The sequence below is a fragment of the Petromyzon marinus genome, chromosome 29, assembly GCF_048934315.1.
Source record: "Petromyzon marinus isolate PM22_M1 ecotype Great Lakes invasive population chromosome 29, UKy_Petmar_22M1.pri1.0, whole genome shotgun sequence".
Taxonomy (NCBI): domain Eukaryota; kingdom Metazoa; phylum Chordata; class Hyperoartia; order Petromyzontiformes; family Petromyzontidae; genus Petromyzon; species Petromyzon marinus.
Genome location: NC_133695.1, coordinates 8,363,018 through 8,391,014, shown reverse-complemented (window position 1 = coordinate 8,391,014; position 27,997 = coordinate 8,363,018). Strand labels below are relative to the sequence as shown.

The 27,997-nt window shown below is 50.0% G+C and overlaps 1 protein-coding gene across 7 annotated transcripts; it reads left to right on the top strand.

The window, feature by feature from the left end:
* On the top strand, window positions 1-26,604 carry PARP10 (poly(ADP-ribose) polymerase family member 10). 7 transcript variants are annotated; one of them, XM_076070547.1, is made up of 10 exons: window positions 1-138; window positions 2,068-2,297; window positions 3,728-3,973; window positions 5,086-5,319; window positions 9,342-10,336; window positions 12,079-12,442; window positions 15,060-16,154; window positions 16,760-16,887; window positions 17,794-17,968; window positions 18,732-26,604. In XM_076070547.1, exons 2-10 carry the CDS (start codon window positions 2,075-2,077, stop codon window positions 19,040-19,042), a joined length of 3,771 nt encoding a protein of 1,256 aa, XP_075926662.1. In that variant the 5' UTR covers window positions 1-138; window positions 2,068-2,074; the 3' UTR covers window positions 19,043-26,604. The 7 variants fall into 7 exon arrangements, 6 of the variants coding, with proteins under 6 accessions (XP_075926662.1, XP_075926665.1, XP_075926664.1 ...); XM_076070550.1 differs by having other exon boundaries at window positions 36-161; window positions 12,079-12,409; XM_076070549.1 differs by having other exon boundaries at window positions 36-161; window positions 18,735-26,604.
* Window positions 26,605-27,997: the final 1,393 nt, after the last annotated feature.

The following is a 27,997-nucleotide window of genomic DNA, read 5'->3' as shown; positions in this document are numbered from 1 at the left end:
CCGAGCCCTAGGCCTCACCCCCTTAGCCGCCGACATCACGCGCAGTTGCAAGGGACCGCGTCGAACACGCGCCGTCGCCTCGTGACGTCTTGGAGAAGAAACCCCGGATGCCAACAATTTCCGCGTGCCGGAGCGGTGGTGAGAGGCGAGCGTTGAGAGTGGTGAGTGTGGTGAGTGTGGGAGTGGTGAGAGTGGTGAGTGTGGTGAGAGTGGTGAGTGTGAGAGTGGTGAGTGTGGTGAGAGTGGTGAGTGTGGTGAGAGTGGTGAGTGTGGGAGTGTGGTGAGTGTGAGAGTGGTGAGTGTGAGAGTGGTGAGTGTGAGAGTGGTGAGTGTGGTGAGTGTGGGAGTGTGGTGAGTGTGAGAGTGGTGAGTGTGGTGAGTGTGGTGAATGTGGTGAGTGTGAGAGTGGTGAGTGTGGTGAGTGTGGTGAGTGTGAGAGTGGTGAGTGTAGTGAGTGTGGTGAGTGTGAGAGTGGTGAGTGTGGGAGTGGTGAGTGTGAGAGTGGTGAGTGTGAGAGTGTGGTGAGAGTGGTGAGTGTGGTGAGTGTGGGAGTGGTGAGTGTGGTGAGAGTGGTGAGTGTGGTGAGTCTGGGAGTGTGGTGAGTGGTGAGTGTGGTGAGTGTGGGAGTGGTGAGTGTGGTGAGAGTGGTGAGTGTGAGAGTGTGGTGAGTGTGGGAGTGGTGTGGGAGTGGTGAGTGTGGTGAGTGTGAGAGTGGTGAGTGTGAGAGTGGTGAGTGTGAGAGTGGTGAGTGTGGTGAGAGTGGTGAGTGTGAGAGTGGTGAGTGTGGTGAGTGTGAGAGTGGTGAGTGTGAGAGTGGTGAGTGTGAGAGTGTGACAGTGGTGAGTGTGGTGAGTGTGGGAGTGGTGAGTGTGGTGAGTGGCGAGTGTGGTGAGTGTGGGAGTGGTAAGAGTGGTGACTGTGGGAGTGGTAAGAGTGGTGAGTGTGGGAGTGGTAAGAGTGGTGAGTGTGAGAGTGGTGAGTGGTGAGTGTGGGAGTGGTGAGAGTGGTAAGAGTGGTGAGTGTGGGAGTGGTAAGAGTGGTGAGTGTGGGAGTGGTAAGAGTGGTGAGTGTGGGAGTGGTAAGAGTGGTGAGTGTGAGAGTGGTGAGTGGTGAGTGTGGGAGTGGTGAGTGTGGTGAGTGTGTGAGTGGTGAGTGTGGGAGTGGTGAGTGTGGGAGTGGTGAGTGTGGTGAGTGGGGAGTGTGGTGAGTGTGGGAGTGGTGAGTGTGAGAGTGGTGAGTGTGGTGAGAGTGGTCAGTGTGGGTGAGTGGTGTCTGTGGGAGTGTAGTGTACTCTGACGTGAGTGTGAGTGTAGTGACTCTTCGTGAGTGTGAGTGTAGTGACTCTTCGTGAGTGTGAGTGTAGTGACTCTTCGTGAGTGTGAGTGTAGTGACTCTTCGTGAGTGTGAGTGTAGTGACTCTTCGTGAGTGTGAGTGTAGTGACTCTTCGTGAGTGTGAGTGTAGTGACTCTTCGTGAGTGTGAGTGTAGTGACTCTTCGTGAGTGTGAGTGTAGTGACTCTTCGTGAGTGTGAGTGTAGTGACTCTTCGTGAGTGTGAGTGTAGTGACTCTTCGTGAGTGTGAGTGTAGTGACTCTTCGTGAGTGTGTGTGTAGTGACTCTTCGTGAGTGTGAGTGTAGTGACTCTTCGTGAGTGTGAGTGTAGTGACTCTTCGTGAGTGTGAGTGTAGTGACTCTTCGTGAGTGTAGTGACTCTTCGTGAGTGTGAGTGTAGTGACTCTTCGTGAGTGTGAGTGTAGTGACTCTTCGTGAGTGTGAGTGTAGTGACTCTTCGTGAGTGTGAGTGTAGTGACTCTTCGTGAGTGTGAGTGTAGTGACTCTTCGTGAGTGTGAGTGTAGTGACTCCCATGCCAATTGCGCTGGGCATGAGAGCGCGAGCGACTTGTGGTTGAGAGCAGCAGTTGAGTTTCGATTGGTTCTGAGCAGCGGCCACAACCCCACGTGTTGTCGATCTTTGCCCGTCACTCCCCCCCCCTCCTCCTCCTCCTCACCACCCCCCTCACCACCCTCCTCACCCCCGCTGCTGCTGGCGGCACGCTGACGAGGAAGCAGAAGCATGGACGAGGATGAGAGCATGGGGCCGGTGGCGGAGGAGGTGGACGGTGGCGAGGACGCCGTGGGGCGCAGCGTCGCCGTGACGGGGCTGGCGGGCGCCGCGCTGTCGCCGGAGCTGCTCGCGATGTACTTCGAGAACAAGAAGAGGTCGGGAGGGGGGCCCGTGGCCGACGTCAGTGTGACCCCCAATCGAGAGGCTCGAGTCACTTTCAAAAGTGTGGAAGGTAAAAGAGGCGGCGACGATGAAGACGACGACGACGATGCCACCTCGTCGTTTGTTCATAATGCAAGGGGTCTTTTTTGGGGGGGGTTAGATCACGTATAATTCTTCTGTATATGTTTAAAAAAGGGAAATTTGTGATTATGTGCATCTGTTCGAAATGTTTAGCGTGCTTCCCGACATGCAACAAACTTGAAATTTGCCATGTGGGTACTTTCCAGACTGTACACCATGCACAAATTATAAAAATACACTTTAGTTTTTAGGGGCGGTGAGGGGCATATTTTTTGCACGGCAAGTGAGCTGTGACGTCACATCTGTCATGTGACCCGTGTGCGGAAGTGTAACGCAGTGTGCCTGATGTCACCCCCCCCACCCTCCGCGGGTAAAGTTAAATACAAATGTGTTGCAGGTCTAAGGCGTTCTTCGCGCAGCATTGCTTTATTATTTCAGTCGTTTACTGCTGTACGCACCCTCAAAGTTGTGTGTGTCTGCAGCTAGCGTGTGTATGTGTACCTATGGACGCTCGCGCGTGTGTGTGTGTGTGTGGGGGGAGTGGTAGTGTAGTGGTTAGCGCGCTATCTCTGTGTGTGTGGGGAGCGGTAGTGTAGTGGTTAGCGCGCTGCGCTACGAACCCGGCGACCCGAGTTCGATTCCCGCTCACGGCCACCACCGGTGACGATTATTTTAACCGGTCCTGGGTCTCCCATAGGTCGACTCAGCCTCAAACGAGTAACTGGTGTGGTGTGTGAACATCGCCGCTGGGGAGACAAAGGCGGCCGGGCATGGTGAATCCAAGTCCCAGGCGAAGCCGGGTAGTAAGGCTAGTTATACATGTGTCGTTAAACCCGCCACCAGCCGACAGAGCCAATTCGTGAGGATTGTCACGTGGACAGAACATGCCAATTTGTTAGTTTTGTCAGGATGGGCGGCAGGGTGGCGGGCGCTGTAGTTTCACACTTGTGCCTCAAAAAATAAGCGCCTTGGTTCGATTCCCGACTTGGGAGATTTTTACTCTTTGGTTTTATACGTGACTTTACCGAATAAAACCAAAGGGTATGAATCCTTGCAGTCACGAAAGCTTCAAATATAGAATTGGGAGATTTTCTTTGTGGCGTTTTAATGTTCTCCCCCCGTCGTGCATGGGTTTTCCTCCAGAGCTCAATTACACGTAATGTAAACTCGCGTTGGCCACGAACATCCCATGCTGAAAATTTTAACCCTCAAACGACTCAACTGGGATTTCACACAGCAACATCGACCCCGACGGGGAAAACTTGGCAGGAACCTCCTCAAAAAATCTTGAGAGTGATGCTTTCCTGGATAAACAAGCAGAACAATACAAAAATACAACCGTGACTCCAACCGGTCTTGCAGCAGCAGCAGCAGCAGCAACCTCGCTTAATTTGCGGCGCTTTCTGGTGATGTGTGCAGACATGCGGGCGGTGTTGAGGCAGCCAGAACACAACCTGTGCGGCGTCCCTCTGCGGGTGACACAGTGCCTCCCCCTCGACTCCACCAAAGTGCTGCTTGTGGGCCTGAAGCCGACGACGCAGGTGGAGGTGCTCCAGCTGTACGTGGAGGCTCTGAGTGGGGCCAGCACCGAGGACTTTGCTCTGCACTACGGAGCCAGCAGAACCTCAGTTCTCGTGCACTTTCACAAGGGGCCGCCACCTCTTGGTGGGTCGCTGACAAAAGCAAGACCATCAGGGCCGTGATGTCACGCTCGGGGGTCACAATAGCAGCAGCAATGTTGCCCTAAACACACACACACACACGGAGCTGAAGGAAATAACAATGATAGGAAAGATGTACACTTTTTAACCCGCGGGTTTCATTCACTTGGAGAGTGAGAATGATTCAGGGGCGACAAGCAGGAAGACCCCATCAATTGTCCAAGTTCTATGGTCCTATATTGGGATGTTTGGCCAACTTCAGTAACAGTGTTTATACGTGTAGGAGAAAACAAAGTCCAGTAAAACCTCGGATTGTGAGTAACTTGGTCTGCGAGTATTTTGCAAGACGAGCAAACATTTTAAATAAATATTAATTTGAGAAACGAGCGAGGTCTTGCAATACGAGTAGCACGTATACGCTTTGTACTGCCGAGCGTCACGTGATCACAACTGATATACGAGTGCTTTGATATACGAGTGCTTTGGATTACAAACACGTTTCCGGAACGAATTATGCTCACAATCCAAAGTTTTACTGTACCTGGTTAAAACCCACGCGTGTTTTTCCAGTGGTATCTAGCATTACATGTAACTGCCAACAACTACAAAATACATTTGCATATATTTTGTATTCAAATATTTCACCTGGCGAACCCCTCCAGTGGAACGTCTTGTTTGTAAGCGTGTCCAGGGTGTCAGTTTGTACACACAGCACACGTAACAACACACGTACACACATTTAAACCTGAAGCTTACACAGTCTACGTTTATACACCAGTCAGACACATCAACAATTAAACGGTGTACACCGCCTGGTTCATATGGACTGTGCTCTACCTGTAACAGTCGTGTCGTGTGATGTAATTAGTAGAGACTGGCAGCATCGTTTCGTGAGTTTGGGAAATTGTCCGTTGCTGATGGAGCTCTGCATCTGAGCAGGAGTGTGCCTGTTCAGGTTTCTCTTTTACTGTCCCAAGAGGATACAGTGTTTTGCTCTTGGAACAGAAGAACAATTGTGAACTATATTTGCATTTCAAGGAATGTCAAAGCTTAATTTATTACGGTGAACAGCTGCGTGAAGCGCGGATAATGGTGCGCACTTATATTTCCCATCAGAGTTGAAGCTGTTCGTGCGTCGATGCGAGGAGCGTTGCCTGGAGGGAGCGCGGCTGCGTGCCGAGTGGGTGCCGGTCACCACGCGCCTGTGGGTAGGAAACCTGGACCGCACCGTGTGCCAGGACTTGGTGATGCTGTACTTTGAGAGCCGGCAGAGCGGCGGCGGCGCCGTACAGGACGTGGCTCTGTCACCATTCGGAGGCCACGCAGTCGTCACCTTCTACAGCGACAAAGGTATGAATCTTCTTGGTTCTTTCGGTAAAGTCACGTAGAAGGGAAATAATACTGGTAGGAAACATAGTGGACTGGAAGCCCAACCGGGATTGATTCACAGGAGGCAGGGGATTAATTGTGGATGTCTGTGGATGTCTGTCCACGTGTATCCGGACACCCGGATAAAATGGGAGGGGTGGGGCTGGGTGGAGAGGGGAAGGTGGGGAGGGGCTGGGGAAGGTGGGGAGGGGCTGGGTGGGGAGGGTGGGGCTGGGTGGGGAGGATGGGGCTGGGTGGGGGGTGGGGAGGGTGGGGCTGGGTGGGGGGTGGGAGGGGTGGGAGGGGTGGGGCTGGGTGAGGAGGGGCTGGTCACCCCGTGGTGCCCCTATAAAACTCAAAGTTTAACCTACTCATGCCGGCTTGTGCCCGCCCTCACAGTCGGGCATATTTGCGGAATACACCACGTGATGCCGCCGTTGACCCTGGTCATTGACCGAGCAACCCAACGTTCCTACCAGCTCCCTCCGCAGGAATGTGTTAAAATTGTAAAAATAAAACAATAAAATAACATTTATTTATAAAATAGCATTTATTTATAAAGTAACATTTATTTTAAATAACATTTATTTTTTGTTTTATTTTAATAATTAAATTAAATAATACAAATAAAACATAATAAGATAAAATGTATTTGCATTGTCCTTGAAACTGATTGGTCCAGACCAGGACAATGCATATATTATCATAGTATGTTTTTGTTTGCATTTTGACTGCAGGTATTGTGGTTACTGCAGACATGAATCCTCGTAAAAAGGTTTAAGTTTTGTTGCCAGAAAAAAGGGGAAAACCCCTATTATTATATTTTGGTACTGGCAAAGGAAGTCTAATGATGTAGTCTCTCTTGTTTTATTACACTTGTTTGCCCAGGAAAGGCTCACCAAGTCTAAACACTCTGGGTAAGGTCTTGCCAAGCTTTCACAGTAAGGGGTCGATGTTGCTATAAATAATCTCACGGGTAATTTGTAAAAGCCACAGCAAACCCATGAAAAACAGGAGAGACCATACAACCTACATACATAGTTAGGAATTGAACCTGGGTACTTCTTGCTGTGAGGCATGATTGTTACCCTGCCGGCTAGTATGAATTTCGTTTGTGACTTGATATTCAGTCATCCACAGTTTTGAGGATTAATGTTGATAACTCCATGTTTTATATGCATCACATGTCAGGAACTGCTCTTTACAGTAAGCATGACTCCATCTTATATTGGGCAGCAGAGTCGTTTCAGACAACACTGGTCTACAGCCAAAATGCTTCCGAAATAAATGTAGTCCAACCTCACTAATTCTGAGTCATTGAGAATTAAAATGATGCTCAAAATTGTTGATTGGCTCTAGTTTCCAAGATATGCTACTGGGTCAGTATACACGACCCATGACTTGGGAATGGCGGAGGATAGGCGAGTTATAAAGGGAAGGGATCTCAATTTAAACCATAAATGACTAAAATACATATTTGACTGGATTTATGAATAAATCTGTGACTGGGTTTGGACAGTACTTGCTTTTTGAGCAAAACAATGAATGATGCAATCTGAACCTGGTATTGTGTCATACATGATGAGGCTTACATCCCTCTGCTGAACAAATTGCCCTATATCAGCTCTAGAAATCATACAGTGTCATGCTCTCTTATTTATCAGTGTTTGATTTTGCAAAGAGACATTTCTGTTTAGCCAAAGTGAGCAGAGATGCCTCGTACTTGTGTGAACAAAGCAGATCACTTCTGCCATGTTTGTGGTGAAGTGACTTTTGCATCACAAAAGCACAGTATAACCACTATGGTTAAGAAAGCCTATCATCTTTATTTTGGCTGCAAAATTGGAGATCAGGACAAGATGTGGGCCCCACACATATGCTGCAACACTTGTGCAATAAATCTTCACCAGTGGTTGAAAAGGAAATCTAGGCCTTTTGCAGTGCCAATGATTTGGAGAGAGCCAACAGATCATATCATCGATTGTTCCTTCTGCATGGTGCCTCCAGTTGGGAAAGGTGTGTCAAAGAAGAAAAAGTGGACTGTGTATTATCCAAACATTCCATCAGCTATACACCCTGTACCCCACGGAGAAAGACTGATACACCAGAATCATTCTCACTGGTCCTGAACCATCAAGGTCACATGACCCAGATTTTCTCCCATCCTCCTCTGAACCACACCTCATAACACAAGGTGAACTGAAAGACTTTGTCAGGGATTTGGGACTACCCAAAAGTAAGGCAGAGCTGTTGGACTCCAGACTGCAGCAGTTGAATCTCCTGGCAGGTGATGTTAGGATTTCCATGTTCCATGACCGTCAAAAGGATCTTGTCCCATTCTTCTTCATGGAAGGTGATCTTGTAGCCTGCAACAACATCGATGGTGTGATGGCAGCCCTCAACATCGATCATGATCCAGATGCGTGGAGACTGTTCATTGATTCATCGAAGATGAGTCTTAAAGCTGTTTTGCTGCATAATGGCAATGTTTTAGCATCAATTCCAGTTCATGCAGTCCATATGAAGAAAACCTATGACAACATGAAACAACTTTTGAGGTGCATAAACTATGACGAACATCAGTGGCAGCTTTGTGGCGATTTTAAGGTTGTTGCTTTCTTGCTTGGTCTGCAGACTGGACACACAAAGTACTGCTGTCTTCTCTGCGAATGGGATAGTCGCGCGAGAGATTCCCACTACATCACGATAGATTGGCCACTCCAACAGTCATTGGAGCCTGGGAGGAAAAGTGTTCAGCATCCACCACTTGTTGAATCAAGGAAGATTTTGTTACCACCCTTATACATCAAGCTGGGTCTGATGAAGTGCTTTGTCAAAGCCATGGACAAAACACAAGCAGCAAGATCCTCCGTGGAAAATTTCCAAGGTTAAGTGAAGCTAAGATAAAGGAAGGTGTCTCAGTTGGTCCTCAGATTCGTGAACTTCTTCGAGATGATGCATTTGACAGTGCACTGCGTGGCAAGGGAAAAACGGCATGGAGAGCCTTCCAGATAGTGGCAACAAATTTTCTCGGAAACAACAAGGCAGACAACTACGTGGAGTTGGTGGAAAATTTTCTCAAGGTATCCACAAGCCTTGGTTGCAACATGTCACTAAAGATACATTTTTTGCACTCTTATCTAGAATTTTTTTCCCACCGAACTGCGGAGCAGCAAGCGACGAGCATGGCGAGCGATTTCACCAAAACATTGCGACAATGGAGAAACACTATCAGGGTGAATGGAGCCCATCAATGCTTGCAGACTATTGCTGGACAGTGACAAGAGATGCTCCATTTGATGAATACAAGAGACAAGCCAGGAAGCGCTGAGTAGACACTAAATTAGGACTAAACTAAGTACTTATATAGACACATAATAGTTTTTTGCCTTTTGTTTCATAATAAATGTTATCTATATAACCCTCTTGCTGATGTTTAAAGTGTTACATGAACAGGACAGGTGACATGTTATCATGTAAAGCAATTTATGAGTAAAACTCTATCTACACAATATACATAGATGTAAAATGTAAAAACTTTAAAATCTTGGGAACAGTAGCCAATCAGTTGTTTTTATTGTCATATTTGAACTCAGCACATCAAAATCCATAATAAACAGCACATTTCATCTCTGAAGCAGACGACGTCTAAAACATTGTAGACCAGTGCAATTGTTTGAAGCACTTTTGAGGTCTCACATTTTGGGTAATTTCCTGACAGGACATGTGGCTCAGCTGGCCTTCAGACTTTCAGGAGGCTAAACATCAAATCTATTTCCTGCTCAAATGGGTATTGAGGTGGTGATCGTCTCCTGTTTACAGCCCAGAGCCGGTGGTGGAAATTCCCCATTTCATTGGCATGGGTGGTATTTATTTTATCAACCCAAAAAGGAACGATAGCCTGAGTCACCTGACCAGTTGACATCGCTGTGAAACTTAAGAAGAGAAACGACAGGGTTTAAAAATGTGAGTGGATATGATTGCGGTGTGATTCTTGTGTGCAGTGGTGGACCAGGTGCTCAGACGAACTCACACCCTTCGCGATCGTCGCCTCGAGGTGAAACCGTATTTCCTGCAGCTGGAGGAGGGTCCTTCGGACGAAAGCATGGAGGACACCACTCCCTCACCCACAGCGACTCTGGGATCGGCGCCCTTGCGAGTCGACGACACTGCAGTGGGAATGCACGAGCGCTCCACAGGTGGAGCAGCGCACTGCGAGAGGGACACGCGCAATGGGAGCGCCGGCCCGGGAGATGACGACACAGCTTCAGCAGAAATCGCAGAGACCGTTGTTCTCAAAGCGAGCCATGCGTATTTGTTGCCCTTGCTACAGCAGGTCATTGGCTCAATGGCGAATGTATTCGAGCGCCTGAAAATCAAGGTTTCGCAAAATGAGATGCAAATAGCCGGCAGAAATCGCAGTGACGTTATGGAAGCCAAGTGTCGTTTGTTGACACTGTTGAGTGAAGTAATTGAAACACCTTGGGCAGTCGATTCTAAATTATTGGCATTTCTAAAAAAGAGCAACGTTTCTAAATATATTGGAAACGTTTGTAATGAGAGCAAGATTAATGCCATCTACAGGGTGACCGATTCCTCCGTGCTGATTGGCTCTTTTGGGGAAGAAAGCGGCAACTCCCTGAAGGAAGCCATTTCTAACAGGGTGCACAGTTTCCAATTGCCTTTGCCATCCGACCAGGCCGCGGTCATGTCAACGCAGGAATGGTCGGAGTTTGTGCAGGAGCTTGAGGTGGCAGGGCCAGTCCACTTTGAAAGTGGGGATGAACAGATGGAGGTGACCGCTCTGCGTGAACTGCAAGCTTGTGTCCAGGCGAAGGTGGCAACGTTCCTGCGTGAGCACGCCGTGGTGGAGAGCGTGTTCCCCATGGAGGAAGCCGTGCTGGATTTCCTGCAGGAGCATTACACAAGCATCCTGCAGCAGATCAGCGAGCAGATCACACTCATCCCTGTGATGGAGCCTCCCGTCATTGGCTTGAAGGTATTGTGAAATCGTTGAGTACTTGCAAGGAATGTAACAGAGGTGCCTCTTTTGCAACTGTGCTCCAGGTTGGCCACGTGGCCGAGGGAGGTGATGCGGCACAGTGGTAACGCGTTCATCGCTTGTTACAGAGGCTCACTGTTCGAATCCCTGACGTCTGTCTTGACTTGTGAATGTGTTGCTCTCTCAATGCATTTGTAATTCTGTGGTTCCGTGGAAATCTTTATTTCAACAATGTCTGCTTTTATTTGGGACCTGTTTTACACGAGCTTTCTTCTTTTAGAGTGACCGTTTCTGCTGAATGAAATTCCTTTTCACAATAAATACAATGCTGATATTTAATTCTCATGCACCTGCTATGGGATCTTGTTCATGGTATTTGGTTGGTTCTTGGTGGAAACATATTTAATAAATCCACCTTATGCGTTTAGTTGACCTCTGAACATCCAATAACTTTGGTTCCCCCTATATTTGTGCGAACAATTTATTGACACGTGTGTTGTCCAGTGGACAACATACGTGTCAATAAACAGATGAATGGGAAATTATTCACATTTGAGGGGCCTAATTTGTGGGTAGAAATGTAGATGTTAATTTGGTCTGTAAAACCTTTACAGCTGCATATGGTTCTCTAAGAGTCACCATTAATTTTCTTGTTGCTGCTTGCATGTATGATGATGCGTGTGTCTTCCTATGCCTCTCTGTAATTCCTCACCCAATAGTTTTACCAAGTTCTGCGTCTCCTGCATTTCGTTGGGCAGCTTTATTCTTTTCCTGTTATTCATCGACTTCACCGCGATGTGATTTCAAATATATTGCTTCGCCCTTGTGAGCAAGACCACGTTTACATGCGTGTGTCTTTATGGATTTTTTTCCCATCTGCCGGTGAAATAAAGATCGGTTTGGATCCAATTGTATTGTTTGCTCTTTTGTTTAACTTTGAACATTCAACACCTTCAGTTACGATGATGCAGCTCTATAGAAACAGGAATGACATCCGGTTCACCGTCTTGTTTCTCTCTAGAGATACCATTTCAGTAGGTCTGGATCCATGATGTATGTTGAATTTATTTTTGCACCGTACACATTTTACTTTTTTTGTGCATCGTACGAAGCCAACTGTTCTAATCGCAGGTGCAGGGTCAAGTAATGGTCGATAAGATGAGTTCTACTTTTTAGGGAAATCCATAGTGGCCTTCCTCTGGATACACTCGCTCCCCAGCATAAGAATGTGGAATTTCCACCACTGGCTCAGGGCTGTAAACTGGAAATGAACACCGCCTCAGTAATGATGAATGGTAATTAACAGGTAATTTATAACCGAGGGTGTATATCCAAGTGTAAGTTTGCCAAACCATGTTTTGAGTTCTTATTCTGCTTGTTTACCCAGGAAAGCCTTACTGAGTGAATACTTTTTTCCAGGAAGATCCTGCCAACATTTTGCAGTCGGGGTTGATGTTGTTCTGTGTGTAATCCCCATTGCGCAATTTACAGAGGTTTTTGTTTCAGCTTTGGGATGTTTTGCCAATGCCAGTTACATTGCATGATAATATTAGCTATGGGAGGAGCCAGAGATCCCGCAGGAAACCCATGCATTACAGTAGAGAACATATAAACTCGACATAGGTGCCCGAACCGAGAATCGAACCCAGGCGATTGTTGCTGTGAGGCACAAGTGTTTCCACTGTGCCACCCTGCTGTGACCCCAAGCGTCCTTTCTTGACATTGCTGCCTTCCCTCAGATGTATGGGACGGAGGTGTGCTGCGGCAATGTGCGGGAGATTCTGCAGGGCTTGGTGTCGCCCTCCTCGGTGCTGTGCACCACCGTCTCCGTGCCCAGGCCGGGCATCACCCGCCTGCTCTGCCACCACATTGGCCAGGAGCTGCTCTCCCAGACAGAGCAGCAATTCCTCTGTAAGATCCGGCCCAAAGACACCAGCTGGTCCAACTTGCGGCTCCTGGAGAGCTGTTGCACGCCAGCGCGACAGGCGAGCGCGGGGGCGCGAGGAGAGGAGGTCGCACCTTGCTTTGTGCGCGCGGAGAGCTGCAACGCGTGGCGAGCAGCGCCTGCGGGTACGCTCCCTGCCAGGACGAGTCTCCCTGCAGGTAACGCTTCGTACAGATGCAGGATGGTGCATTCCCTTCACTGCTGCTGGGTTCGTACAGGGGATGAATACAGCACTGGGATTCATTTGCAGTGGTCGTGATTTAGTGTCATTTGTATCGGTGCCATTATTATTGTCCATATAGTTTCAGGTTCTTTAGGAACTCGGGATACAGGCCATCATATCCCTGTGCCTTGTTGGACTTTGTGGCCCTCTGGGCCACTTCGTATGTATGTAGTTGAAACTTATTTCGCGTCGTACGTAGCCAGCGGTGCTAATCGACAGTGTTATGATCTTGTTAGATCTGCTGCTTGCAATCATTGTTGACGGAGTTGTTGCTGGACAACTGGTTTGGTAAGCTTGTTGATTGGTGCATTTGAACAGGACAGTATGTCGGAAGCCACAACATTCGCGGCCGTTTTTTTGTGGTCTGTGCTTTGTTGGTTTTGAGGAACCTAGGTTTTGGAGAAGTTACCAGGTGTTACAGCTGAAGTGAGTTAAGTCCAAGTCTGCAATGAAGTCTTCCCAACGTTTTCTTCGCGCAGAGTTCAAGCATTACAGCAGTGCAGTGCTCCTATCTTGGTCACCAGTTCTGATGAAGTCTTTCAATAATTTTTCTGTTATTGGTTACCAACGTGGCATGTAGCTTTTCTGATAACTCCTTGGGACATTTTTTTGCTGCAAATGTAAGATTTTTGAATTAATTTATTGAAGTTTTCAGGCTTTGGCTCCAAGTTCTTCAATTGGGCTTCAGTTTATTTTTCATAACCAGGCCGTTTGGCCTTCCGAGAGTTTCAACGCAGTTGTGGTGTTGAGATTATAACCTGTATCAGTAATTCAATGTGCGTGACTAATTTTCAGTATTGGCTCCTTGGAAAGTGGCTATGTCTGGTCTCATCCTTTGAGACGGAGCATGATTCCAGGTTATTGTCCTTTTTCCTTTGGGCTAAGTGAAATGTGTCCAACTGTTTAGGGTCATACATAAGCAACGTGTCTCATGCCAACGATATTCTTCGAGTTTCTTTCCGGCTTCATTATTTCCCGAGCAGCTGCATTGTGTGAGCTGGCTATTGTAGTCACCCACATATATCATCTGGTGAGTGCCTGCTGGCAGAGGTGGTGATGCCATTCCTTATCCTGTGGCTTATATGCAATGACTGTCACATGACTAACTGTGACAGTTATTGTCGATGAGCCGTCACTTGTGGTGGTGGAATTGAGAGCATAGTCCTTTAGGCCTTGCCTGATGAAGGTGGAGAGGCCACGTTTGGAGTGGTAGATGGCATCTACAAGGGTGTAACCATTTGTTCTGTAACTTGCCATCCGTGTGCTGTCCCCAGCATGCATCACCTGTAAGGCGATGACCTCAATGTTGTTCTCCATTAGGTTTCTCGCCAGAAAGTCATATTGAGGTCTCGAGTCCCTAAATATTTAGTTGGTTTACTCGTAGACCTCGTCCAATCAGTTTATGTCCCTTAAAGGAGCCTTTTTTCGGCATTTAGCTCTCCTGATGATATCTGGAGTCGAATTAACGGCGTCCATTTAACCTGAATGACGGTAGTTTGCTGAAGGCAACATGAAAACACGTAACAGGTGGAACGTCGGAAGAAGGATACATTCTCCCATACAATTAATCGACTGATCAAATAAAACGAAAGCAACTGGAAAATAGTCTCACCTCTGCTCCCGTGTGCCGCTGGATGGGAGGTGATGGGCTGGGTTTGGTGACGTCGTTGGCAGCATTTAGCCGCGTCACGTGCCGCGTGGCTTGTCGTGGGTTTAAACCCTTCGGGGCAGCTGCCGATTTGAAGAGGCCCGAATCATCTACCGTCCAAAACTAGTCGATTACAATTTTTTTAACCGTTGAAATAATAATTGTAATAAAAACATATCCTCTTACCATAAAGGTAGTTTTTGCTTGCTGGGAGAAATTATTTAATGGGAGGTACTTTAAAAAAAACGAATCTCACAAGGATAGTTTTAACGAATCTCACAAGGATAGTTTTGAGTTTAATTTGAGAAAGACAAAAAAATCATGTTGGGTTTTTGGGACACATTCACAAACAGGGTTGATTGCATTGATGAGCTCGTTTTTTTCTGAACTGGTAAAACAACACGTAGAATATGAACTCCGCGGGACACAGGATAACTGGAGTTCATATACTATGCCCCGTGGCCCAGGTTTTTGTCTCGAGTTCTTAACTACGCGCTGCTGTCCGCTTCACGGTGGGTGTTAGTGATCCCCTGACGTCGTTCACAAAGAGTCGGCCATTGTGTGCCGGCGTCAGGGTACGCATTTCAAAAATGACCCATGAATTACTCGTGATTGCACAGCAGTCGTCGTCCCCTACTGGCAGACTAATGCCCACTTGCAGGGTGGTGCTGAGTCACCTTGTGCAGCGCAGGGACGGTTGCCATCAGTGAATGGGTCCCCTATGCAAAAACAAAAGAGAACACACTCAGAGACGTTTTGTTACGTTATGGTGCAATGTAGATGCGGTTCTTGGCGTTGCCCTGCAGGGAATTGAATCGAGCAGTAATTATTGTTTACGATTCCTGTAACGCGCAGAACGACATCTGCCTTGATTTTTCTGAAAATATCAATGTGTTTTCACTAGGTGGCGCTCAACGTGGAACGGCTGAGATTACGAGCACAATCGGCAGCAATGATTCGGTGGAAATAAGTGTGGAGACTGAACGGGGATCCGTCCAGCCTAATAGCAGTATCGGTGGGGAGGTGTGCGGAGAACAGGCTGACACACCAGAAGCACTCGGTGAAGAAGGTAACCTCGCTCTCATGGATGCCGGAGGTCAGAATGATCAGGAAAACACATCTGCCGGCATAGATGCCAGCACAGAGGAGCGTGATTTTGAGCGGGCAAAGGAGCTGTCACTCAAACATTTCCAATCGAATGTGACTCTGAACGAGGAGGAGCAGCTCCAGATGGCCATTCAGAACTCCCTCGCACAGGAGCAGAATATTCAGAGTGAAGAGGAGCTATTGGAGGAAGTCCTGCAGCTCTCCACGCAGAACCTGGATAGAGAGAATGAGAATGTCTATCAGCTGGCGCTCAGTCTCTCTGTGTCAGATACAGCAAATCCCATGGCTTGTGAATTTGAAAAGGCCATTGAAATGTCGACGAAAGCCGACACGGACCAACTCTCTCTCCAACCGCAGAGCTTCCCTGACAATATTGAGCTTATCATCTGTGCCGACGCAAGCGGCAGCATCGACCGAATCAAAGATCATTTGGTCAGAAATATTGATGGTTACTTTCACGAAATAAAACTGGAAAACGAATGTTTTAAACAGCTCACGTTGGCGACGAGAGGCGCCCTGGAGCGAGAGCACGGGGTACGGCTCACCGTGGAGGGGAGCAGGCTCAGCCTCTACGGCTGCAAAGTGTTCACAGCGGAGGCCCTGTGCGTCCTCAACGAGCTGCTCGGCAGGGCCGTGCAGGAGCAGCTCGACGCCACCGAGAGGGACCTGATTGGGCGCTCCGTGGAGTGGCTGTGGGCCGCCGAGCCAGGAGTGGCCGTGCCCTACCCCCCCGACGCCAACGTCTACTTGGAGAGGGCGTGGCAGAAGAAGAAACCTCGTGTCAGGGTCCACTTCAATGGTCACTTGCACACCGTTGATTTTCACAAAATGGAGGAGACGAGGGAAGGATCCGTAAGATCTGTGAAGATTATACGGAGAGATCTCGGTCAAGGTAAGAGGCACTAGGTCCTCACATTTTGCTTCATATCGACACTGCAAGTGCTGTGCTGGAAACAAGTTTATCGTCCTGAAAGGTAAATTAAAATTTAGCCATGTGGAGTACTTGAGGACAAATGCAAGTATCAAGATAAATAAGCAGATATTGCAGTGCACTGACTGCCCATACCTGTCCTTCCATATAAAAAATAAAATGATTTTACTCATCTCATCAGTCACGCAGCCTTCTAGGAGAACATAATTTTAGCAGCCTGGTTTGATACAAGCAAATCTGGACAGAATTTGGCATTAAAGGTTTCATCAGCAATCAGACTTTCTTGAAGCAAGGCTAGTGAACTGCCAAATGTTCTCAAGCAAGGACCCCTCTCTCTTACACATAGGTCCTGCTTTGGCACAACACTTTATTATACACAACACCAAAACAATCGTTATCGTTGTGATTGATATTGCACTTGCTGCAATAACGTCCTCGTGTCTGTGTAGAGAGGACAATGCTGCGTGCGTATGAGCGTTGTCGGCATACAGGCAGGGCACTTGCACTCCCAGCTCAGTCACGCTCCGTGCGTACTTCCCGTCTCGACGCGCATGCCTCCGCCACAGAGCACGGGTCGCTGGCCTCCGCCGAGTGCGTCGCTCTCGTGGACCTGGACGCCAACGGCGAGGAGTTCAAAACAATCAAAGATCAGTTTCTTGGATCGCTGGAGAACGTGAACGTTGAAATTATTCAGGTGACAATTTTAAAGGCGTTATCGTTCTGGCTGCTGACATGGTCAATGCACTGGGCATGCAGGCCCAGAGGTTGACGGTTCAATCTCGCGGCACTGGCAAGTGAAAACAATGGGGAATGTTTTTTAAATCCCCCACCTGTCCACCCAGCGGGATGAGCACGCCACAGGCAGTCGATCGGCAGGTCGCATGGGAAGGGAATAATTGTGGGTACTCCCTCTTCCGAGAAATCTGGCCAGCATGGAAGAGTAGACCCAACGCGTTCTGGTGGGAGCTCTGGAGATGTCCCCTCTATTGGAGGTTTTTACGACGTTTTTCTTGCACCGATAGGAGTGATTCGGCTCTCACTGCTGGAATTCGAGTTCCTCTCCGTGACAGATTAATGCGACTACTTAAAAGTGCGGCGATGTCAGTGTGGTTGGTGCTTGGATCTAGCGCAGTGCGTTTGGTGGCGTTGGTGCTTGGGTCTCTTGTGCCGCGAGGGTGGGGTTGTTTATACCATGACATAGGGGTTGTTCGTTACAGGAGATGAAATGACTGCAGCAGCATTGTGTGCTGCAAGGTTCCAAATGAAAACAGCATGATGCCATGTGAGACGTTGTTGGTTATGTATTTCGCAAGAGGAGACGCACGTAGAAATGCTTCAAACGATTTTTGCTCATGCAAGAGTAAGTCACTACTGTGCTGCATATTACTTTTCGAAAACCCTTTCACTCTTCCAAAAATACATCGTCCTATTCCAAACCAGTCACATTAATCACTGCTGTGCTTGTGCGAAGGCTTACCTACCTTGCATGAAGCATGCCAATGACATTGTGCCATGCAGAATGATGCCAGAACACTCTGCAACATGCGCACACCGTGCATGACGACACCCACACACATTGCACGCGTGTTGTGCCTGACAGATCCAGCGGGTGGACAACAGCGTCCTCTACCGGCAATTCCTGCTGAAGAAGCAGCAGATTGAGCGCGAGTGCTCGCAGTCTCCCTGTGAGAGGATCCTGTTCCACGGCACAGCCGACGCAGCGTGCCCCGAGATCAATTTGCATGGCTTCAACCGCAGTTTCTGTGGGAAAAATGGTGAGTGCCATGCGTTGTGCAGTAACACCCCGACTAGCAAGACTCGTGACGGGTGGATCCTGGCCCGGGTGGTTGAAAAGTCCAGCTCGCTACCGACGTATTTAAAATTTGCGTAAAACAACAATTCTGTCTGCTGTACGTTTTTACAATTTTCTCAGTGTAAAGCGTGTAGTGCACGTGTTACCGTCGATCCCCACCCCTCCAACCCACTCCAACAACAACACCCCCACCACGATGCTTGTGCCAGACCAGGTACACTCCGAGGCCACGTGATGTGCCGGTGGCTCGCTGACAGGAGGTCATGGGACAAACCCAGGTGCCATGGGTTGACTGGCAGATGCACCACCCGTGCCCCCTACTGTACCAACTGGCTGCATTTTAGCGGCCCAGCTCTCCACGCGTTGTTATGAGCTTTGCTCCTCTCTGCCATCCGCTGTTGCGGGAGGGCGACCTGCCTCCTAACTGCCCAGTAGCGTCCCTCCATCCCACATCCCCCACCACCCCTCCCCCAAATAGTCTTGAGACTGGGTGAGGATTTCCTGGTTCAACAAGCGCAGGAACAACAACAACAACAACAATTCTAGATTTGAAGCTTTCGTGACTGCAAGGATCCATACTCTTTGTTTCTATTCGGTAAAGTCACGTGAACGTTGTTGTTTTATACTTTTACGTGACTTTACCGAATAGAACCAAGGAGTAACAGCAATAATAACTGACGATGCGGATGGCAGTGTGACACATGCACGGGTGCGCGTGTCTCCAGCAGCGCTCTACGGCCAGGGCGTGTACTTTGCTACGAGCGCGCGCATCTCGGTGCGCGACCAGTACTCTCCGCCGAACACCGCGGGCCTCAAGCACGTGTACTTGGCGCGCGTCCTCACTGGCGATTTTGCGCAGGGCCGTGAGAACATGCGCACGCCACCCATCCGGCTTACGGTCACCGACGGCGGCCCCGCTGTGCGGTTCCACAGCGTGGTGGACAACACGGTCCACCCTGATATCTTCATCATCTTCAACGATACGCAGGCCTACCCCGAGCACCTGATCACGTTTCGGTGGACCGCTCCGCTCTGATACGTACGGCGTTTCGCGTGCCGTCTGCCCGGGCGTGCGGCGGCAACACTCGTGCCTCGTAGCTATAAACCTGAGTTCGATTCCTGACTAGGGCGCTTTTCTGTGTGGGGTTTATCTGTTCTCCCCCTGTTCTGCATGGGTATTCTGCAGTTTTCTCCCAAGCTTAAAGCATACAACGTAACTTGGTATTGACTAAACGTGCCAATGCTGAAACGTCACCTGCAAATCACCATCGGGAATACACAGAGCAACCGCCCCTTACTGTGAAAACTTGGTTGGACCCTTCTAAAAGTCTGGACTGCTGGGTAAACGAATCCAAATATTACGACAAATATGATTTTACCAACATTTAGTCGGTTATTTTAGTTCCCCAATTTTTTCCAATGTGTGGTTTCACCGTCTTGTCAGATGATTTAGAATTCAGTCAGAAATCTAAGAACGGATTAAAAACCTTCCAATACATTGCCACGACGTTGTTGCATGACAGTCACACCAATGTTTACTGCTCAGAGCTATAATTTTGCCAATTTATGGGCAAACACAAATATAATAGGATTGTGTTTATATGCAATATTTGGTGACCAGGCTGAGGACTTCCGCACCTCACAGCTTAGAACCCAGTTGTAATAATAACATTGCAGTCCTTGGCTGCCACTTAATTTTTCTTAACTGTGAACCCTTCTAGCGAGGGTTCCTGTCCAACTTGTCTTAAATGTTGCAGTGATGTCTTATCCTCCGTGTGTCCCGATAATCATACCGCCCTTTCATCATGGGACCTCCGTTGTCAGAAAAAAGGGGAAACCCGATCCTCCTGCCCGGTTTCATTCTTAAATTAATTCTAAGCTTTTTTGTTGGCTTCTCAGTTTTTATCCAGTTTTTATGTTACTGTCCATCTGGTCACCTCCCTCGTATAAATTAGGACATAATTGGCATAGATCAGTATATTTTTTTCTGGAGATTTGCAAATGTTGTTTTAATGTACGAATGTAGTGCACGTGCAATGTGTACTTTTTAATGGCATGTACTTTTGATTTAAAATGGTGCGAGTGCAAAATAAATATTCACATGTGAATGGGTCTCAGGAACATGGACTGGAAGTGCACAGGCCTCGTCTCCTTGTTCCCGTGTGTCATGCCGTGCACAACGAGCCCTCGGGGCCTTGTTCCCGTGTGTCATGCCGTGCACAACGAGCCCTCGGGGCCTTGTTCCCGTGTGTCATGCCGTGCACAACGAGCCCTCGGGGCCTTGTTCCCGTGTGTCATGCCATACACAACGAGCCCTCGGGGCCTTGTTCCCGTGTGTCCACCGTGCACAACGAGCCCTCGGGGCCTTGTTCCCGTGTGTCATGCCGTGCACAACGAGCCCTCGGGGTCTTGTTCCCGTGTGTCCACCGTGCACAACGAGCCCTCGGGGCCTTGTTCCCGTGTGTCATGCCGTGCACAACGAGCCCTCGGGGCCTTGTTGCTGTGTGTCATGCCGTGTGCAACAAGCCCTCGGGGCCTTGTTCCCGTGTGTCATGCCGTGCACAACGAGCCCTCGGGGCCTTGTTCCCGTGTGTCCACCGTGCACAACGAGCCCTCGGGGCCTTGTTCCCGTGTGTCATGCCGTGCACAACGAGCCCTCGGGGCCTTGTTCCCGTGTGTCATGCCGTGCACAACGAGCCCTCGGGGCCTTGTTCCCGTGTGTCATGCCGTGCACAACGAGCCCTCGGGGCCTTGTTCCCGTGTGTCATGCCGTGCACAACGAGCCCTCGGGGCCTTGTTCCCGTGTGTCATGCCGTGCACAACGAGCCCTCGGGGCCTTGTTCCCGTGTGTCATGCCGTGCACAACGAGCCCTCGGGGCCTTGTTCCCGTGTGTCATGCCGTGCACAACGAGCCCTCGGGGCCTTGTTCCCGTGTGTCATGCCGTGCGCAACAAGCCCTCGGGGCCTTGTTCCCGTGTGTCATGCCGTGCACAACGAGCCCTCGGGGCCTTGTTCCCGTGTGTCATGCCGTGCACAACGAGCCCTTGGGGCCTTGTTCCCGTGTGTCCACCGTGCACAACGAGCCCTCGGGGCCTTGTTCCCGTGTGTCATGCCATACACAACGAGCCCTCGGGGCCTTGGGTGAGCAGCGAAGGCTGCACACGCCAGCTTGAGTACAGACACAGCTGAAGGCCTCTGCTCAATGCGTAAACATCGCCCGACGTTCTCATTTGCGTCGACATGGACAATGTGAGGAAGCAACGAGCTGTGCACTTTACAATCTAAATAGAAGACAAATTTCTTTAGAGCTGCGTTTTTGTGTTTAGTTGTCCTCCTGCACCTCCGTTGGCTACGTACGGTCCGAACAAAGTTCAACATACGTAATAATATTCTGAACTAGGACCCATATCTAACAGAGGGTGTGTACCTATAAACATCTGGTAGGTGACCAACATTGGGTCAAAGCCTGACTGCTGATGAGAAACTAAATGTCAAAGCCGGTGCAGTCTGCTTGTATTGATGGCTGCAGAATCAACGAGTGAAGTTCATGGGAAAAGTAAGCATGGTTGTATAGCGAGAGAAGAGTGATAAGGAGGCAACTGATCGCCGGTGAGCGAGTAAGTGGAGTGAATCAGTGGGTGCTGGATCATCACCGACTGCTTTTTGTTGAATTCTACCCGGTGCGGTGAGGTAAGAGCTGGGTGTTCCACGCCAGATGTGGCGAGCAACGGGATTCCAACTTGGGCAATGTTTGTGCAGTGTGTAGCAGCAGCAGTAGCAGCAACGTTTGGAGTTAGAGGCTTTGGCACGGAGTAGAAAACGAAGCTTCTTCGATGCCTCCTTAATAAACGTGCACGTGGAGCTATTTGTGACACCCCGAACGTTCACGTGGGCCCGGTTAACGCAATCTCCGAGGCTCCTGTTGGCTGCTGCTGCTGCTCATGATGAGGAGGAGGAGGAGAAGGCGGCGGCCGCCTGCGGGTGACCTTGGCGTCTGGCTCGGCACCAAGCCCCCCCATTGTCTGGGCCGTGACAAAGGGGCGCGCGCGCCGCATTTAGCGCGCGACGCGGACGGTGCAGACAAAGCGTTGGCATTCACCACCCAAATTAGGGCACGGCGCCTGCTGCGTGACGAGGGCTTTCCAGAACCTCGTGGCCCCCTTAAATAACCGCGCACCGATAGGAGGCGGCTCCGTGGAGCACTTTTCTCAAGCACCGCGTTGTTTACTCCGCTCTGTACACGTGCACTTTTAAAGAGTGCAAAAAACAACTACTGTGAATCATCGGTGTCGTATACAGCTCTGCGTCGAACTAGGACCAGCCTTTAAACGTCGGACAGTTCACCAGCATTGGCTCAAGCAAGCTTGATAGGACCAGCCTCGACATTCAGCGTCTCCTTAACAGAGTTTGCTCGCGTTAAAACAAATGCTGCTGAAATTTGTCACACACAGAAGGTGCGTGTGGCTGATAAGTATGTGTAAAAAATACTTTTACATTTTTCGTGGAGGGACAGATAGGAAGCGAATTGCGTGTGTTATAAATAGACGCTGCGTGTGCAAGGTGTTGTTTTGTTGCATATGGCCAGAGTGTCATCGTCCGTACGTTTCCGACAGCACGTGGACATTGCTTGGAAAGGGTACGAGACGGACAGAATTCAGACCAGATGGAGAATGTAATGCTGCTTGTTCTCTCCTCGCGGTGTGTGGAACTGCTGTGGCCATGAGTACTCTGTAAGTTGTAAAACAACCACGTGGTATGTTTTCATGCCTCGCTGCGAATTACCATTCACACTGCTTCGAAACGCAGTCATGACTCCCCCCATGTGATGGTCCATGTGGCCCAGCCGTAGAACGAGTGGCTGGTCATCGAAAGGTTGCGAGTTCAAATCCCGGATGAGGGTTGATGCATCAGGCCCATCATCCCTCCAGGGTCGTTAAAATAGCACACCGCTGGGGGCAAGGGGGGTGGGGGGAGACGTCAACAGTGGTTACCGTGGTTTTATAAATTTGGCTCGGGTCTTGTAAACGGGAGATGAGCACCGCGTCAATAATCATTTGGACGGGAACTCCACTTGGACTTTGCGTTCCACGTGTGCAACTGACGAACAACCATCAGGCCAGAAATCCCGGCAAGTTGCCCGTATGGAGCCGCGTTTCTCCGGCCACGGGAAGGCAGTGGAGCGCGGGACACAAATACCTCACTCCCTCGTCTCTCTCTCCTGGCACACGCGGCACGCACCCCCCCCCCCCCCCAAGAGCAGCCAGAGCCGCCCTCAACCCTCGGGCCCTCGTTCCCACCACCGCCGCCGTCTCCAATGCGAATGCGCGGAGGGGCCCCGCCCGCCTCGTATAAGAAGCGGCAGCCGCAGCGCGGAGGGAGTTGGAGCCGTGGACGCGAAGCCTGCGGGGGAGATGCCCGCTCCTGTCCCTCCCCGTGCGTGCGCGGCCCCGAGGTGACGTTGCTTCTCTCTGTCCGTCTTCTACGCCACCACCTTGCCCCGTCGCGTTCGCTCATTCAAAATGAGCTAAACTTTTATTGCGTTCAGGTTAAACATACGCGCCTCTTTTTTTTTGTTCACAGGCGACCTGGAAACATTTGTATTTGTCCATAACACTGTGGCCTTAAACATCGAATTGGCGACGTTTCGGGCAATGGCCCTTTTTGAAAGCAATTTGGCAATGTCGCCGAGTGTATATTTTTTTTTTGCCTTTTTAGGCTATACAGTGATATTGACGAATGCAAGTTTTTGTTATCTGTGCACTGCTGCAGGACAACCAAATACGCTGTTTATATATTGTGTAGGTTTTGTTTTGCGACGTGTGTATATTGCATGCACGGTTATACCGTACACCTTTGCTTAGCGAGTGGCCGTGCAATTGGTGAATACACGGACCCTAACAAGTGGGCGCTGTGAGCCCCGTTCCGGTGTGGATTTTGTGTTTCCATCATCATCACCACCATCACCGGGGTCAATTGCACGCGAGAATTAGATTTGATCTCATCTCGTCGCGTTATTAAATTCACTGTTTTTAAAGCAAAAAACTCTCGTCGCGTTATTAAATTCACTGTTTAAAAAAAAATCCAACCGTGCCGCTCAACGAATTTAAATACGGATTGAGCACATCATCCCCTCCGGGGTTGATCAAAATGAGCACTATTTTGTGTTAAAGTTAACAGCGTTTGTCCTATGAATAGACTCGCCCCGCCGTGCGGGCGTGGGATTTCCACCACTGGATCGGGACCATAAACAGAAGTGCGCTTTCTCAATTCCGATTCGAGCACCAGATCACCACTGGCTTTAGACTATTTACACACGACGACACATTCTTGCTCTCGCAGAACGAATTGCAATCATTCGTGCGCATTTTTTGTTGAAGATGCATGTCCAGTGAAATAACCTGCAAGAGATCATGGTGGTTGGTGGTGGTGGGGGCGGTACGGAGAAGAGAGAGAAGGAACCTCTGGAGTTCCTCTCGGAGAGAGCCAAAGAAGAGGTAGCTGCACTGGATGGGGGCCCTCATGGCGGGACAGATTTGAGGGCCTTCTAATGGGCCACAGTGAAACGTGCACAGATTTCAAATCAAAGGCCTCCCCCCTTCTCCCGTGTGCAACCAGCGGCTACGAACTCCCAGACCCATGGACTCCAGAATGTTTAACGCGAACGCGGACGGGGGAAGGCCGGATCCCGCGACTCCACCGGCGCTCTGAGCAAACCGCGTGGCTAAATCCGCTACGTGTTCGTCAGCCGCGAGGTCGGTTACACTCGAGAACGACGGGGAATGAGGATGACGTCGTCCCTCCGCCTCCCCCCACCACGTGGGACGTCCATAGATGCGCAGAATCCGCCGTCTCCCGCGAAGGCGCGAAGGTCCGCGCGACTCATTCGCACGCGGGCATCGGCACCTCCGTCATAACCACTGGGCGTGTTGCACTCGCGTAATCGTCGCGCCTTTCGCAAGCGAGCTCCAAAAACGACCGCAAACGCCACTGAGAATAGCGGACGCACATTTCCGTGCGAGAGGAGAGAGAGAGAGAGGCCCTCGCCGTGGCTTCCGAGTCGCACAGCTCACGGAGTCGCACATGCGAGTCCTAACATAGCCGAGTCCTAACATAGCCGAGTCCTAACATAGCCGAGTCCTAACATCGCCGAGTCCTAACATAGCCGAGTCCTAACATCGCCGAGTCCTAACATCGCCGAGTCCTAACATAGCCGAGTCCTAACATAGCCGAGACCTAACATAGCCGAGTCCTAACATAGCCGAGTCCTAACATCGCCGAGTCCTAACATAGCCGAGTCCTAACATAGCCGAGTCCTAACATAGCCGAGTCCTAACATCGCCGAGTCCTAACATAGCCGAGTTCTAACACAGGCACTGGCGGAGCCAGTTGGGGGGTGGGGTGGCACGTGGCCCCCCCCAATGATCCGATCGAATCCCTAATTTCGATCGGATCATCGGGGTAATAAATCGGCATTTTGCGACCCCCACTGCCACTGTGTAAGCATATTATTACGTGCCAGGGACTCTACGAGATGATAGGACAATAGTCCGAGTCCATAATTGGCAATAAGTAACGGCAAAGCGGTTATAAGCGACTCACAGAATTGTGCGCAGTTGCGTCTACAGAGTCCACGACTTCCCTGAAGGCATCGACACCTTCAGCCGAGCGCGATGCCGATCACACAACGCGGTTCGAATTCGACCCTCGATCGATGGCTGCGCCATCGCCGCACAGGCATCGAACAGAAAGCACTTAGCAATGACTCCTATCATTTTTCATTGCTGGAGGGGTTGGCCCCGCTACCTGAAAATCCTGGCTCCGCCATGGAACACAGGTAACTCCTCACTGGGCTTGTCCAACGATAACAGGTAAACAGGCAACGGTTTTCAGAACAGGTTACAAATTCCAAAAACCCAGGGAGCCGGTAACCGATTCCAATGGAATGTAAGCCATGACCATACCGATTGGCAAGCATGGACCTTCAAACGGCACGGCAGCCTAAGTCACTTCGTGGTACTTTTGAGGTCGTTTCTCAGTCTGCTGCTGCTTCTTCTTCTTTCGTTTGGCTGACGGAGATGCAGAGCGACGACTACAATTTCGCACTCACGTGGTCAAGCCAGATAACGGCGTCAATAGCAGCGGAGTGTATCATCGCTGTGATGTCTCCTTTCGTATTTGTGGATCGGGCATTGCGTCGTTATATATGTTGTAACGTCTCTTCTGGATAACCAAAGTCGCACGCTGGAGAAATTTTTATTGTCATCATTTCTGCATCAGGTACACGCACCTGCCATGGTTTGTGCAGCGGATGCGATTTAGAGTTGACCATGAACTTCGTGGAAGATCGAGCCCAGGGATCTATTGCGTTTGGTCTTCCACAGAGTGTGTTTGCGAGTTCTTTTGAACTCCGTTCAGCTCTGCAAGCTTCACCGGGGTTCAATTCCCATTGTTGAAAGTTGAGCGCGTGGGTCCAAAACGGTTCAAGCGATGACGAGGGACGTTATTGAGGTTTTTTGTGAAAAACGGAAAGGTGCAAGCAACCCCTGTAATTGCACTGTTGGCAGAAGGGGCCTCCAATAAAAGGATCTCTAAAGGGTATTTGGTCTTCTCTTCCACAGTAACCGGATATGTTCAAAGAGTGAAAGAGTTCACGTACCCACAAAATCAAATAAAAAAACACTATTTTACTCCCCTTGGCACGAAGAGGTAACAGGGGGAAGCCTCAAACGAGTCTCAGGTATGAGTCTCAAAGAGTACGAGTCTCAGGTAACAGCGGCGAGCGGTAAAACACGGGTAACGCACCTCGCTCTGTGCTCCACGTCTCAACGCGTGAAGGAGACGGCGCCGAGAAGCGGGGGGAGGAGAGACGCGTGGACACGGATGGAGCCCTCACATCAGCTACCCTTCGGATGCGTGTCTCCTTCGCTCCGCCCGCGTTGTGTTGGTACGCCCCCCCACCTCTTGAAACACGTCTGGTCAACTTGGAAAAGTGGACCAAATGCTCTCCAGAGATCGCTCGAGTGGAGGGATCTCCCACCCAGGCATGGGGGGGGGGGGGCTTTAGGGGCTGCAGCCCAAGGGGCCTCCACCAGCTGGAGGGCCTCCAGAGATGAAGTGACAAGTTATTTCACTTGTGAATGCCGAATTTTATTTGTTGTTAGCCTTGTAAAAAAATACATTTGATTTTTCTTTAACGTTGTTTTCCTTTTGAAAATATTACTGGGGGGGGGGGGGGCGGGGCCTCACAGTACCTGTAGCCCAGGGGGCCTACACAATCTTAATCCGGCCCCTGTAGCACAGGGGGCCTACACAATCTTAATCCGGCCCCTGTAGCACAGGGGGCCTACACAATCTTAATCCGGCCTCTGTAGCCCAGGGGGCCTACACAATCTTAATCCGGCCCCTGTAGCCCAAGGGGCCTACACAATCTTAATCCGGCTCCTGTAGCCCAGGGGGCCTACACAATCTTAATCCGGCCCTGCTCACACCAACAGCGGCGTGAGTGAGCGATTGCATCGCGGCACATTCACCTTTTGCAGTGTTGCGTTTAACCGAAGTTACACTTCCATTTAAAGCTTTCGTGACTGCAGGGATTCATCTTCTTGCTTGTTTTTCTGCGGGGGGGGGGGGTCTCAAACTCCGTGGCCCTGCGTCACAGCCCATCAAAATCCCTCTCGTGGATCCAGCGCTGGTTCGTGGCGTCGGAGGCCGAGTGACGCGAGGCACAGGGCCATGAGGATGAGGCGGTTAAGACTTGCAGTGATGTTCACTTTGCAACTTCATGAACATCACCCCAAGTCTGCTCCGTCTCGATCTCACACGGCACCAGAGGTGGCAGCTCCCCGACGGGACCCACGTGACGCGAGCTCACGGTGTCCCTGTCGTCTTCCTCCTCGCCGCCTCCAACTCGGGACGTTGAACCTCGAACTTCCACGTGTCAGGTCAAGGTCACCGTATGTCACCATCGCTTCCTACCACGCCGTTCAACGCG